We start from the raw sequence: 15,554 nt of genomic DNA on the forward strand, positions 1-15,554 counted from the left end.
TGTGGGTCATTGATGTGTTTTCTTTCACAGCTTTTGAACAAGAGCTCTATGGCTGAGGAAGGAGATATAACTATTGCAGGTAATACTTGTTGGTAAGATCAATTCATTGTTGGTTTTGGTCTTTTCTTGGGATTTGCTGACTATATGAAAAGTATAGAAAAACACCAGTCTCTTTCCCCTGAGCCCAAATAAGAAAACACCAAACCAGACACTTGTATTCATGTAGTAAACCGGAACCTGTAAGAGAAACATTCACATCACTGTTCACGTTCTGAGGAGAGAAAGAAATAACACTCCTAGTGTCCACATTGACGCTGTAAATGCACATAATCTAAAAAAACAAAGTCCAGACAAAACATGAAGAGTTTTCTTTCAAAAGCATCACATCAAAACATGCTCAGGTAATATCATCCTTCACTTTCTTGCTGCACAATTTTAAATTTGATGAAATCTTTTTTTTAAAAGCACAATTGTCAAGCATGGAAATCAACACAACATAGAAGTACACTGTTATGCTGCTCAGCAAAGACTCAAGTACATGTATCACAATCTTAAATACGTGATTTTGTTACACTGATTTTGAATGGAAACTTGCTGTAGGTTCAATCCACCTGAACTGCAGAGAAACAGTGAGTTTAATTTGTACGGTAAAGGCACTGTGAGGGTCAGAAGCTGAATAATGCGTTGGACGACGATGACGTGGCTCATGGAAGGGCGTTGTGTTGTGGGCGGACTTTATGCGTTCGACTCCTGTTTTGACCAAAATATCTAAAATAAACCAACAACAACTCACTTTTTCTTAACACAGATCATCTAGATGCAGTGTAATTACTAGTTTGGCAGTACAACATATTCGATATATTCAGCAGATATATCTTTTTATGACCCTATTTACAACCCTAAACTGGAAGAACTACAACTGTGGTGCTGATTTGTATCAAGCTGCATGGCGCGGCTGTAGGGAATTGTAGTTTTTTAAAAAGTATTAGTGTTTTTCCTAGAATTGGAAGTTGTAAATACTGAATTGAGAGTACACTGAGGAGTTTAAGGAGATGGTAACATATTTCTGTAATCAGATTTTAAATATCTAATTGTTAAATAGATTACAATAATGCTAAGGCATTATTACAGGCTTGGAGGAAGGCCTGAAGTGCTTGGGTTAGGGTTAGGATTAGGGTTAGGTTAGGGTTAGGGTTAGGGGTAGGGTTAGGGTTAGGGTTAGGGTTAGGGTTAGGCGTAGGGTTAGGGTTAGGGTTAGGATTAGGGCTGAAAAGACCAACCTGTTCTCATTAATGTATAGGTTACTATTTACACAAGCCTGGAGATTTTTTTGTATCTCTATTATTCTTGGTTTTTGGATTTTATGTCAGAATGACATACAGTAAAATTAAATGAGCAACTTCCCATTTTACAATAACAGGATATAAAACACCTCCTCTTAACATAGATAGCCACGTTTAGATTTGGGATGTGGCCGACTGGTGGCAATTTGAAATGGAATGAATCCCACTGATGGCAGACAATCCAAAACAGTAGCTGAATGCACCAAGTCCACCCATAACACAACGCCCTTCCCTGGCCTTCCGCCATCAAAAACTGACAAAAAAAGTTGATTTCACAGGATCGAAGATGAAATAGTTAAAACAGATAGTCATAACATTAACCTATCGTATTGTTGAGTTATCAAGGACACTTTTGTATTGAGAAATGTTGACATCATATCAACATTTCTCATGTCATTAAAAATGACAAATTCTTGAGAAAAATTCTTCCCGGCAGCGGGTCCTCCAGTCTGCCCACTGGACTGATGCATAAAAACAAGGACAAAATCATGTGATTAAATGTTGAGTCATGTAGCGGTTATAGTTAGAAAAATTAATAACAAATGAGAAAAAACAATACAACTTCTGTACTCCTGAGTCCCATCTGACAGAAACGAAACATACTTCCAATTGAAATACATTAGTGTCGAGTGTCACAAATAGAAAGAAAAAAATTGTGAAATTTGTGTCCATGTACATGAATCTACACTGTGGATTAAATTTCCTGACTATTTCACAAACTGTCATGAGACTGGGTTGACTGTATATATATATATATATACGCTTTTACAGTGTACAACTGCCCAAAAAGTAAAAACAGAGAGAAATAATAAAACAGAGATACAAAGCAGCCTGAAAACAGCTCATCTAGTCCTCAATAATGATTCCTTGGATGAAACAAATTCTGATGAGCATTAGCATTAGCACAGAAATCAGTAACTGGACACTAAATCTATGGTACAGTTTCAAACAGGGAAATTTACAATATAATTTTCTCCACATTTTGCAATTTTACAGCATATAAGAATAAAACTAACATGTATGATACAAAAAATATGTTAAATATAAACACTTATCAATTTCAAAGTAAGTTATTATATTTTTTTACAGTATTTAATTTGGTAACAGTTTGTACATCTGGTTGAGGAACTATACTGTTTTCATAAAACACATGTAAATTGTAGTTCAAGTGTATTTACATTCACACAAAGACATAAAAACAAATTATCTGACAAATAAATAGCTTTTACAGTCTAGTGCTCCAGATGTGTGCTAGTGCACTGTGCAACATGTTGCATGCAGAGCCACTGGTAACACGGGCACGTTCCCTTTAAACAATAAAGTTTCATAAGTTTCATAAGAATTCTCTCTGAAATATTATCATAATATTGGGACGCCCAACATTCAAGAGGCCGAGTGGCACTGAATCAGTAACAGCAGAAATAACACGGACGTCATGGTGAGCAAAGTCCAAACACTAATACTGTAAATGACACAAATCCACTGGGTAAATGTATAAAAAATAAATACAAATGTACAAAACTGAGAATCAGTAAATGCATGTGAAGTGATTAAAGATTTTCATTTGTCAACGTACGAATAAGATGTAATTTCATGGCATTAATGGACAAATTGGTGGTTGATAATCTTTGTGTGTTTTCAAACCTATAGTTCATTTTCTCTGGTCCAAATCAGTGGAAGAGTTGGTAAACTCGGTTTGGTTTCTTTTAACAGAGAAAAAACCAAGCGAACCAAAATGTATCACTAAAAGCCAGCTGAGGACATTCTCTCCTCTCATTGGTCAAATGTGTTTGGGCCATTAAACACAGGAGGAAGGTGCTGAAGAAGCTACTCGGGCCAAATGCAACGTACTTCATTGTTAGAGCAGGTCCAATCTGAATTGATTCTCCATATAGTTATAGCAACTGTTAAATTTGCTCATCCGCATCCCAGCATGCAAAGTGCACCTGCGTCATATTGTGGTCGTATCACATTCCCACCACAAACAAACCGCTCTAGAATTTTTTGGGACTGGACCAAAACCACATCCTCAAAAGGTCTCGGATGTGATATTCATGGATACATGGGGGATGTGCAGTCTGGACTGAACTGATACTTATGATGGCTGCTATACATGATCTTGGACTATTGTTGTTTTTGTTTATCTGATGTGCTTTTAACATGTCTATATGTTCTGCCCTGTATCACAAATTGCATCTTGCAGAACATTAAAGATTTCAAAGTCTAAGTTTTGGTCTGCACCTGAGTACAGCTGCTGTGTTCAGACCTGCCCAACAAATTTGCACAATGAGGGAAAACGAACCAGAGTCCGATTCAACCGGACTAAACAGTGAAGGTCTGAAAACACCCTTAATCAACTATGGATTTACTAGATTAAAATCTGCATTGACTGCTCATAAAAGACAATTAAGGCTTACAAATTGGCCCACAGGTGATGCAGGGGGTAAAGCTTTGTAGAGACTGTGGTTTTATTCCCACTAGCAATACCTCCTGCTTGGTCATGTCTTCCAAAAAACACAATTGACCATATTTGTCTTGTGGGTGGGAAGTCAGTGAGGGATCATGTGACTCATATTGGTTGGTGCCTGCACAATGGGGGGTGAAATTGTAAGGGATACTGTGCATTACTCCCTACCTGTGCAGCCTCTTTCTGTGGCAAAATTCATTTAAATCTTGAAAACGAATGGATCTACAAAAGATTTCTGACCATCTTTTCCTACCTCTACTTCTGCAGTAGAAAATATAATTTGTTGATGCATTTCCATGCATTTTTTTGTCCTTTATGAGCAGCTCAGGATGTGAATATATGAACAAAAACAACACAAACACAATATTTTATCACAAGAGACAGCAGTGATGGCTTACACCGGAGGAATTAATCATAGTTCTTATTTACAGTGAGATACTATTGATTATTGTAAAGACAATGCTTTGAAGCCATATTCACTGTGTACTTGTGATATCAGTGCTTTTGTAAAAAGGTGGCAGTGGATCTGGTGGTTGTGTGTAAGATGTAGGGGAGGTCCTCCAAAGCAAAATCTTGCCTTGAGACCCCAAAAGGCTTAACGCCGGCCCTGGATTACAAAATAATTATTGTCTTTGTTGACATGACAATTAAATTCTGATCTCTGATACTTAAAACACATAAAATGTAGTAAGTTCAGGTTGCATTCATCAGTGTATATGTCAGACAAAAGATAAACATTTATCCGAGAGCTGGTAGAGTCATTTGAATCATGAGTAATTTGACCTTTCTTTCTGCCCACACTAGCCTGTAAGTTGAAGAATAATTGGTGACATTTGGGGAAAGTTTTAAAAGTTAATTAAATTTGTGTGGGATTCTGCAAATCAACTTGTACCGTACAAAGTTAAGAGGTACCTTAACATTCAACAATCAGGCTCTGTGGTTTAGTCACTCGCTCAGGATGTTATCCAGACTTGAAGTAGGTTTGGTAATAAAGTACGCGAACATCGCCGCATCGTCGAACGTTTCTCAGACTGTGGAGACATTGTTGGGTGTTAGCGTGTTTGTGAGGGCTTGCGTCTCTGAGACTGGCTGATCTTTGGGGCTGGATTTGTCCAGGACAGATATCTGAGTGACCGTGCTGCTGTCAGTGAACAATGTACGGCGCCGTTTACTGTAGCTCAGGTAGCTCTGAGTCTGCCACTTCCAAAACCTCTTCTTCAGCTCTGCTTGCACCTAAACACACACACACATACACATACAAAAAAAATACATAAGAAAAAATAAAAAGACAGCATGGAAAACAAATACACTAGTTTACTGTTTTTATTAGAACTGCAACAACTATTTTGATAATCGATTAATAGTTTCAGTCATTTTTCAAGAAATTATACTAAAAAATATCTGCTTCCCGTAAATGTGAGATTTCGTTGTTTTTCATTGACATATATAACAGTCAACTGAATATCTTGAGATTCTGGACTGTTGGTCGGACAAAACAAGCAAACTGGAGGCATCATAATGGGCTTTTACCATTTCTCAGACCGATCGATAATGAAATTAATCCTTAGTTGCAGCCCTAGATTTATTAGTACTCAGACTCCTATCAATTCTCTGCGTAGTTTCAACCTGATCAGAAATCTAATCAACCAGAATAAGTCAGGGTGTTTCTTTTAAACAACCCATCCTGAAATCCCAGACATTAGAGTGTCCTTAGACTCTTATTCATGTCACATGGGATGAATGGTTGATATAGTGAAGATTCCCAAGTTAATAATTTGTGCAAGTCATGAAGAGGGTTGTATGATTACAGAGTTTGGTGTGTCAGGATTAAAATACTATGATTTGACATATTCATTCAATTTATTTTTAATCACACTAAATGACGGTGAATTGTTTGGTTTTCAGGCACTACTGTACTATTAAGTGCCAAGTTGAAGCTCGACATGCTTGGATGTTGACGTGACCCATTTTTACAAGTTGGAAACTAATAATTACAATAACTCCAATATAATATTAGAGTAAAAGTTTTCACATCAGGGCCTACTCACCAGATGACAGTAATGCAACTACTATGATACAAGGAGGACCTGCACACTGAATGATGTTTAGACCAACTACAGGTCTTCCTCAAGCAAATATCTAACACCTAATAAAGGTAAAGGGAGCTCTGATGGTAATAATTTCATTATATTTTGTAGCACCTACCAAGTGTCATCAAAATGATCTTAAAATGGCTTCCTGGAAGGCAAGAGATCAATCTAGCCATTAACATCCACCCTTTTTTTTTTGGCATTTTTGCCTACTTGGCATACCCAAATGGAAGAGCTTATAAGAGAAAACTGTGAGGACAAAATGCATGTATTAGCCTTCACTTGAAAGGTAACATCTTCTGGTTTCTGGAAATGTGCTTGTTTAGCATGTGGCTAAAACACAACAAAACTACATCTTTTCAAATAAGGCTCGAAAATGTGTTTTTGGTCCTCGTCTATAATGAGTCATATTTGAATAACAGTAACTAGACGTGCTTAATGCCAGAGCTATGCAAATCACCACATACATCTTGTCAACCACACCTGTATAGAGTTCCAGACCTCTGGACTTAATCTTATCAGATCTATGGAAGTTTTTAGTTTGTGGTGTCACTGGTGTCCCTGAACCTCTCCAAAACGTCTCCAAGTGGCCAAATTGCGTCAATTGCTTTTACTCATTACTGCATGATGCTAAGCTGCTAACAACTGGCTTAAGCAAGTGGATGTTAAGAGGCTAGAGATTTACAATATACTTTAGAAAACAAAATAGTTTTGACTATCTGTAGTGTAGCGAAGAGATGCAAAACCACACCACTGGGTGACCCTACAAACTGTATTACGTACTGTATAGCGTTTACTTACCTCACCATTTAGGAAACAGTAGAGCAGGGCCACAACGAATCCCTTATAAGTACAAAACACATTAGCAAACAAAATTAAATATTAAACGTTAAACATACAGTGCACACGCTGATAAATTTAGTTTCATGCTTTGAAAGCATCCGTGTTGGGTTACAGGTGTTGTTTTGAATTTTATTTTACCTGAAAGGATCCCAGACCTAGCTCTATGAAGATCCGGGCCTCTGCTCCGGTGTTTTCTGGCAGGAAGGCAAACACCATGTAGTGCATCCCGAACAGAGGAATGAGAAGCAGAGTGGATTTGGCCAGTCTCCTGCACACATGTAACAGAGAGACACGCGGTGACTACATGTGTGAGTGCAGGTGTTTTGTTTGTGTTTGTTCGTGCCATCATGCGTGAAGGAAGATAATAATTCTGTCTCACTTGAAGTGACTGGTATCGTTGCCACCAACACCAGGAGATCTCAGCTTCTGCACCAGAATACGGATCACATTGATGAAGATGATGAAGTTCACCTACATGAAATGAACAAATGCAGCCATTTTTCTTTGTAGCACAGCTGCTGTATCAATAAATTACACCTGCAGAATGTGTTACTGAAGATCTGACATGCATTGCTACTTTTGATACTACCACTGGGGGGTGCCAGAGTCCGAAATTTCACAAATCCACAAAACATTCCATACAAAAAGTTAGCAAACTCATTGCTATTACTTGTACCTGCATTATGTCTTAGCAAACAGTTGCTTATTTAGATATTCAGCAGACAAAACATTTATTTGTAGCCCTGTTTCTGGCCACCTGGCAGATTCAAGTCCAATTATCACTCTACTGTTAGCTCCATTTAGTTCTCCACCAACTTAACGACAACCAACAAAATATCTGGCTCCTTACCTTATCATTTTTATGATTATTTGTTGAATAATACATTTTTGATGATGACATAAGGGCAAACATTTATTCAATCCCTGGTGTGAACACCAGGATTTAAAACCGAGAAAAGCATTTTTGCAGCCACAACCACTCACTGGGACAAAATAAATCTGCACTGATTTTTCATGTCAGATTCAACTAAAATGAAGGAAGCTTTTCTAGCTTATTAGTTGTGTTGCACAATTCACTTTTCTTTAATCTTCTTTGTCAGAGTAAAGATGGTACAAATACATTATTGTCCCGTTAGCAACCAAGCTACTGACCGTTAGCAAGCTTATTAGCTGGGAGAGCTTCTCCCTCTTCGATAACTTTTTATTGAATGAGATGGTGTGCAATGGTGAACCAACAGTTGAAAGTAAACAGAGAGAAGCTCCGGGAACTATTGTGACTGACTTGCAGTAGCCCGGGTGGACTGGCTAGTGAGTTAGCAATTAACTTGCCAGCAATAACAGTTCACCAACTAGTCCTGCGAGTAGTCACTGTTACCAATCTTCCAGACCCACAGATGGGCAACTTTGTGGTGTGATCACAGCTTTAGCAGGTGGGAAACCAGTAAGAACAGGGATATGACCATTGCAAATTAGGGAGAAAAAGAAGAACACATTAAAAAAGTACTAAGTATTTTTTTATGGTACCAGAAAGCTTGTTACAACTATAAATAACTTCTCACTCAAAAAAAACAAAACCAAAATCACACAAGCAGGAAAACAAGGAAGTACACTGATTAACTGCTGATGTAAAGTGCCAGAGATGATGATCTGCACACTGGCCAAGTTTCCCTGCTTCCATGTAGGAAATAAACAGGCTTTCCTGGATTTTTATCGTCCGTCCTAATGTGAACACCAGATAAGAGTCTACAGTAGCTGCTGCAGAGTGAAAATACAGGCCTAATCTAAGATTGAGGACTCTTGTAATTCCTCAATAGCTCCCTGTGAAACTGTTCTGTACTCACCAGTAATGATGCAGTTATTGGAGCTTTTATGATCCACCAGATAAAAGCCACATCTGTGTCGTCCCAGCAGCTGTGACACACGGCGTTCAATAATGAGATAAACAAGACCGTTACGGGAACACAATATTGTAGATCTCATCACACTGTCCACAGCCGGAACATACACACTGTGCATCATATATGTCACAACCATCCACTCACCATGCCATCACTATAATATATAAAACATAAAAAGCTATGCTAATGAGCTAATTAATTAATCTGATTTGTGCATATTTTAATATCTCTACATTTAACATGTAAACATCATGTGTAAGAAGCTTATTAAAAATTTAATGAGGTACAGTCGTCCAAAATGTAGTTAAAAAAAAGGACATATATACATGGATTTTAAATTATAGTGTCTTTTCTATATTTATATATAGATTTACAATGCATGGTGCTCCAGATGTAAAGCAAATCATTTCAGAGGGAACCTGTGATGCAAGTATGATGTTTCTATCACCTATTTTTCTTGAGTTATATTGTTTTAATGGCACCAAGAAGGCATCATGTCCTAGATGCCTGGTACAGTGGTGGTTGGATGCATAAATGAATGAAAGTGCATCTTATTGGGAGGTTACTTGAATGCGTCTATTGATTCTTTTTCAAAGTTTCCTCATTTTTATGTGACATCTTCTTTGATTTCCTGCTGCAGCAGCTCACCCCTTGTTATCATAGAAGTTTCGAGTCAGGATCCACGCCGTTATGATTGTAGTTGGGAGACCTGGTGGGCACAAACAGAGTGACCTGATCATTAGAGTCAAAGAAGAGCTTTTCTCTAACAAGAGACTGGGGCGGGCAGGAAGAAAGAAAATGAAGGGAAACAGAAAAGGATCATGATCAGTGGGGCACCCACCCCAGCCGATGAGTATGTACCACCAGAAATACTTCTTCTGGAAAACAAAGGTGAGCGCCAACAGTGTCTGCAGGTACATGCCCTCCACCAGCAGCCAGAAGTAGTTGGCCAGGATGCTGAACTGGAAGAAAGCCACTGCTGATTTACAGGATGTCTGCAGGACAAAAACAACAAGAGCCAAGGATCAGATTAGACTGTAGATCTCATTTATCTGGAGTGGTCGTAACAGTAATGTCCTCTCCCATCAGTTTGTGGGTCACAGTGAGGTCTGTGATGATAATACGTTTAAGGGTACAGAGGATAATAGCTTGATATTAATGTGTAACCTTTTATTTTAAAGGCTGAAATTCTCTCCTTGGTCAGACACCAACTGAAGCTGTGGATGTGTTTTATAATTGCACTCCATGTTGGTATAGATACTGACGAGGAATTGCTGCATTGTTGGGCAGTTAACACAACACTCTGTAACGTGTTACAGTAATGTGATTACTTTTTCGGTGTGGTAATGAAGTAGTGTAAAGCAAGAAACATGTTCCAAGCAAGTATACAAATGGTAGCGCCTGGTCAAGCCGGCACAAATATACAAACATACTCAACGTGTGCTCTTAAGCACTGATGGAGGTGATCAATCAGTCCTCAAGGAACCGATATAGCAACTCATGTCTTCTAGAAATTACGTTCATATACAACTAAATAGTATTCCCAATTACACTGTGTTGACAAACATAATGGCTGTTCACAGGTAACGTTTTTTTTTTTAATGAATGAAGCGTTACATCTGAAGTCACAGGGAGGAGGTCGGGGTGAATGGGGGACGTGCAAGATGCAGGATCCTGACACCACAGTCCCGGATTTGCATCCTAAGTCCCATATGTGCCATTAGGCAACAAAAGAACTTTGGTTAGTGAAAGATCATGGTATTGCTAAATATTATAAACATGTTTTGCTTAAAGTCACTTTTTCTGTAATAAACCAAGACCACCATCTTTCCCTTCTGTTCTTTCTATTGTTTTTTCATCTAATAGTGACCCCTAGCTGCAACACTGAGACTGCAGTTCGTGCTTGCGTTGCGTTAAGTGGTTAAGTTTTTCGTTAAATTGTAAAGTTTCAGTAGACACACTCAAGAACACAAACATGCCTGAAATCGATCTTGTGTAGCTTGAGCTCTGTCTGTCTGCTGTTTGGTGCTGAGCAGATAGTGTACAGTGAGTTTATCAGAGCTTTTTTGCTGAAAACAGATGAGGTTGATGAGACCGGTGAAACTAAGTGAATGTGTCGTAAAAACCAAAACGGTTTCCTAAAAGAGGCTAAAAAGTTCAGTAAAGCTGCAGAGTTGGAGACATTTTGTCATTATGAGCATCTGTTTCACATCACAAGTTGTCATTTGCTCCATTCTTAATATCACCATATTAATAAGAAGACAGAAGGCATATTGACTCATGTAGCTATTTCAACTCTTGAGTCAATAGTAATGTAATTACTTTTTCCAAGAGTAATAAGAACTGTGAAGTTGATTAAAGATTTCTCAAGTAATTTGATTTCTACTGTTCTTTCATTCTCACTTTTACTCTTAACCCTTCTCCACTTCATCCACCAGCCCTCGCCTCTTCCTGTCACTATTTTTATGTTTCTCTCTAATCCCTGTAGGTTGTTTTTTTTTTACATTCTGATGAAGTACAAGAGCTTTCTCTTTCCTTTGTCTTCTCTCTCTCACGGCCCCGTTCATCTCCGTCTCTCTCTCTCTCACACACATCCTCTCTAAATGAGTCACAGCGATGTGCTGATGCCGGTCCCTCGTAGCCACACAAGAGGGACACTTACCTTCACTCCAGGCAGCCTCATCAACAGAAAAATAGGAAGAAAAACACTCATCATTAATGCTCTCACAGTCTCCACTCCGTCACTCCCAGCATTTCAATCCCGTTCCTTCCTGCTCTCTATGATAATAAGCTCTTCTGAGTTCCTGAGGTTCATTTACAGAAAACAAAATGCAGGTAATCCTGACTGACTGTGGCAACTTAGACACGAGAGTCTTTTAGTTGTCAGTTTCAAAGTTTATAGACAGTAACTATCACAGGAGGAAAGTAAATAAGGGAGGTTTTACTTAGGAGAGAGGTAATTTTGCTAGATTTAGAGGGAAATATTGTACTTTCTGGTCCACTTAATTTAATAAATACTAATTACTTTCAGATTCCACATTCAAAATGAGATTATCTTATAAAATATTGCTAAAATTATCTATCTTTCCTCCAAATTAAATGACAAAATACAATTATGTTGGTAACTGCCCTCCAGAACGACACACATGAGCGTTTTCTGATCTTCAACAACTATTAAAAATCCCTTTTGAAAAATGAAAACAATCAGCTAAGCTTAAGGTTTAGCGTAAAAATGACTTGGTTAGGGTTATTGTTGTTTGGGTTGCCATTAAGGGTTCTTCATGGTCATAGTTACAAGATCAAAATAACATTATCACCACGGCTGCAACAGCTTTGTAACAGCTTTGTCACTTTGAACATAAACATCTCTACTTTTAGTTGAGTTTCTGAAATGACTGATGCAGTCAAGAGGACAGTCTCCATCTCATAACTTATATTTCCTTAATTCTTTCTTTTTAATCTTTATTTTTGTGGTTCCTGAAGTTAGAACTAAACATGGTGAAGCTATGCTGCTCATATCTGGAACAAACTACCTGAAGATTTCAGACTAGAGACACTGTCGACTACTTTTAAATCTAAGCTGAAGATATATCTGGTTGCCATGGCTTTCAGTTAAATATTAAAGTTACACTTCATAATTTTTATCCTTTTGTTGCCTTTTTAATGCTCATTTACTTGCTTGCTTGTTTTAGCTTTTATTTGTGTTGTTCTTATTCTTGTTGTTATATTCTTTTGCATTATGTGAAGCATGTTGAATTTCCTTGGATATGAAATGTGCTATATAAATAATCTTGCCTTTCCCACATCATGTCTTTCCTTATTTCCTTCTTCCCTCCTGATGTGTCATTTCCTCTTTGATTTCTTCTCTTTCCTTTTCTGTCTCAAGCATGAAATCATGCAAAACTAAAGTTTCCCTCCAGTAATGTTTTAAGACATTAAACTACTCTGTTTTGAATAATAATTTGTGTCAGATATGTTTGCCACAAACTCATATTTAAGGTGAAAAGAGAAAAACTTCCTTCAGCAGATGAATGTGAAAACAAACTCTGCACATACATCATTCTGCACAGAGAAGAGAAACAACATCCAGCTGAAGGAAGAAGAAGAAGAAACTTTTTACTTTTGATACTCTTTTGCAGCTTTTTCTTGTAAGCTTTTAGGATGAGAAGCAGCATGACACATTTTTCCTACGCGGTTCCACTGGTTTTACTTTGGTAAAGGATATGAGTCCTTCACTGGTAAATATAGACACATTAATGGAGGACGCGGATGGTTTCACTCACCGTAGACATGAAGCAGTGGTCCAGGTTTTCATCAGAGAAGAGAACTCCATCTTTAATGAAGACAGCGCTCGCTCTCAGGATGAAAGAGAAGAACAGGTTGATGTGGATGTAGTTCCTGGTGCAGTGAAACTTCCTGTAGAGCAGAAAAAACACTTTCCTCAAAGGGTTTGAGGTATTTGTGAATATAAATGAAGACTGAAGAAAAAGTGCTTGGTCCTGATGTGTGTGTTGAGACACTTTTATACAAATGTGAATGTTTAAATATTTCTCATGATGGTTTTACCTGAACACAGTGAAGACAAAAATGGCAGATATGAGAGAGATGAGGGAGGTGGCGTAGCCAGCCGTATACACCTGTTTGAAGTTGGAGAAGTATGTTGTCTGAAATGCAAAAGATACAAAAGTGCAAGAAAAAAAAGTAATGTTGGCATCAATAACTGAGTTTTTTGCCACTTGGGGGCAGCAGAAACACGCAATGAACACAACACCGACATATCATCACCTTTTAAGTTGTAACTTGAAGTTACGGAGCAACATTATCATTCATTTAGGAGTCGTGTTTCTGTCCACCTGGTGAATGTAAGTCCAATATTCACTCTCTTTTAGCTCTGTTTTTGTTCTCCACCAACTCCTGAGGGAAATATCTGGCTCTTTAGCTGCTAAATGCTTCACTATGTTCACCAGCTAGTCTACAGCTAACTGTGTCTGTTTGCTGTTTGGTGCTAAGCAGGTTGTGTACAGTGGCTTTTTAGAGCTGTTTCGCTAAAAACAGCTCCCTCTTGTGGCCGGAAATGATGCTATGAGAGCAGTAAAGTTGCAGCCGGACAGATATCAGATTAACTGAAATTCGCTATAAAGCTCTGTAAAGCCAAAGGGGGCTGCTGATAATTCTCTTTAGGTTCATCACTATGTGCTACACATTACATGTTACACTCAGTCATTCAGTCATTTAATGCATTGTCTTAAAAATATTGATTATAGCTGCTTTAAATCCCTCCTAACCCCCTCCCAAAGACTTTCTGCAACAAGGTCATACTGCTTCTTCCTCAGTCAATATTTTCATGACAGCATGAGGTCGCTAGTCAAGAGATAAAAAATAGAAGGTTTAAGCATTTTAATGAAGGACTAACGAAGACAAAGACACTCTTTAAGGCTTTACATTGATGCCCAAGAGAAGGAGAGAACTGTCCGTCATCTTATTTACAATCTGTGTGAAATAACATCTATCTTTTAGCATCTCCTGACCATTCAAAGCAAAACTGTGGGCTGGAGTTGCAACGCTAGTAATAAAAAAGACCTTCAGTGAGAATTGAGGACATCGTATGGGTAAGTGTGTAAATGACTCAGCCAACAGTAACTACTGGTCTGTGACTGATAGGAATATGCTTTGATATCTTCAACATACAGTAGTTCTACAGATAGTGGACACTAAACGTGTGTCCTTGCTGTTTAGTTTGAGCGAGAAAGCTAAACAGAAATGATGGACTAAACGTTTACCTCTGGCTCTGTCTCCTCATCTTCCACAAACTCGCAGGCCTCCTCGTACGCCGGGTAGATGTCGGACCATCCATCTTCGGTGCAGTTCCTATAGACGTAACCTGAGACACAAATCAAGCTCTCAAGGACAGAACGGTTGCCAAAAAACAAGAGACAAGAAATCCAGAAGAATACATGAGCACAAAACCACAACCAGGAGGGATAATGATGGTTCAAATCTGAACAAAAAAACTGCGAAAAGAAAGAGATGTTGCACTTAAAAGTCATCCGAGAGAGGTGGGGTAGTGGAAGAATAAATAAAGTGACTGTCACACGGGAGTGTAACAGATTAATTTGGGAGGGAAGTTTGCACTCAGAGACTCTGCAATACTGAAGGGAGTTCAGACAGTTGGCAAAGAAATGTAAACATAAAGAGATGAAAGACTTGATGCTGCCTGACTTCCTGGGATTCTGGGAGTTTGATAGACAAAAAAAATACATATTTATGATGTCAGTACTGGCAAGTATGTCAGTCGATGTGGCTACATTGAAGTGCACACTATGTGTAGACATGTTCCGCTAGCAGAAGTGAAACAAATATTCTATTTATTAGCATCAGTAGCTGTTTAAAGGATCAGTTCACCCCCAAAAAATCTAAATAAAAACACCTTTTTGTCACTTACTGCACACCATGCATATAGTTTAGTTTTATCTGCTGAGGTATGGCATTGTGAAAAATAATTAAGTAAAATAAATCTTAGCCCAGATGTTTTCAAACTCTATAAAACACCTTTGAGAGTCAGTAGAGTCTCAATGACTGAATTGCAGCATCACATAAAACATGGAGATACACCATGATGGCTGATTAATGTTCAATTTGTTGCCGTTTGTTTAGATTCATCAGGCTCCAACATGAATATGCAGTTTTCCTGATGAGGTCTATTAGTTTTACTGAGACACTGATGAATAATAAGAATTAAACCGATCTCACATCACCTCTTCTGTCGGTGCAAATGCAACCGTAAACACATGCATACACATCAGCACAGACGTTCTGGTAGTTTCTCAGAAGAGAAATAACGCCATGGCTCTTCATTAGGATTCAATGGGCGACACTTAAACCCCATCTGCCTGTTAATGACATAAGCGGCTGG

The 15,554-nt window shown here is 38.3% G+C and overlaps 1 protein-coding gene across 2 annotated transcripts in view; it reads right to left on the reverse strand.

Moving 5' to 3' along the window:
* Positions 1-1,217: 1,217 nt before the first annotated feature.
* Positions 1,218-15,554, reverse strand: part of ghrhrb (growth hormone releasing hormone receptor b) — a 48,803-nt gene continuing 34,466 nt past the window's right edge. The window contains exons 5-14 of one of the 2 annotated variants that reach the window (XM_042417609.1): positions 14,422-14,522; positions 13,208-13,305; positions 12,925-13,057; positions 9,483-9,636; positions 9,290-9,350; positions 8,585-8,654; positions 7,123-7,214; positions 6,882-7,011; positions 6,702-6,743; positions 1,218-5,043 (exon numbers count right to left, since the gene is read on the reverse strand). In XM_042417609.1, coding sequence (XP_042273543.1) covers positions 4,837-5,043; positions 6,702-6,743; positions 6,882-7,011; positions 7,123-7,214; positions 8,585-8,654; positions 9,290-9,350; positions 9,483-9,636; positions 12,925-13,057; positions 13,208-13,305; positions 14,422-14,522 — 1,088 coding nt within the window. In that variant the 3' untranslated portion in view covers positions 1,218-4,836. Of the gene's footprint in view, positions 5,044-6,701; positions 6,744-6,881; positions 7,012-7,122; positions 7,215-8,584; positions 8,655-9,289; positions 9,637-12,924; positions 13,058-13,207; positions 13,306-14,421; positions 14,523-15,554 lie in introns of both variants that reach the window. The other variant, XM_042417608.1, reaches the window with a different exon arrangement.

The sequence above is a fragment of the Thunnus maccoyii genome, chromosome 7 (genome assembly GCF_910596095.1).
Source record: "Thunnus maccoyii chromosome 7, fThuMac1.1, whole genome shotgun sequence".
Classification (NCBI taxonomy): Eukaryota; Metazoa; Chordata; class Actinopteri; order Scombriformes; family Scombridae; genus Thunnus; species Thunnus maccoyii.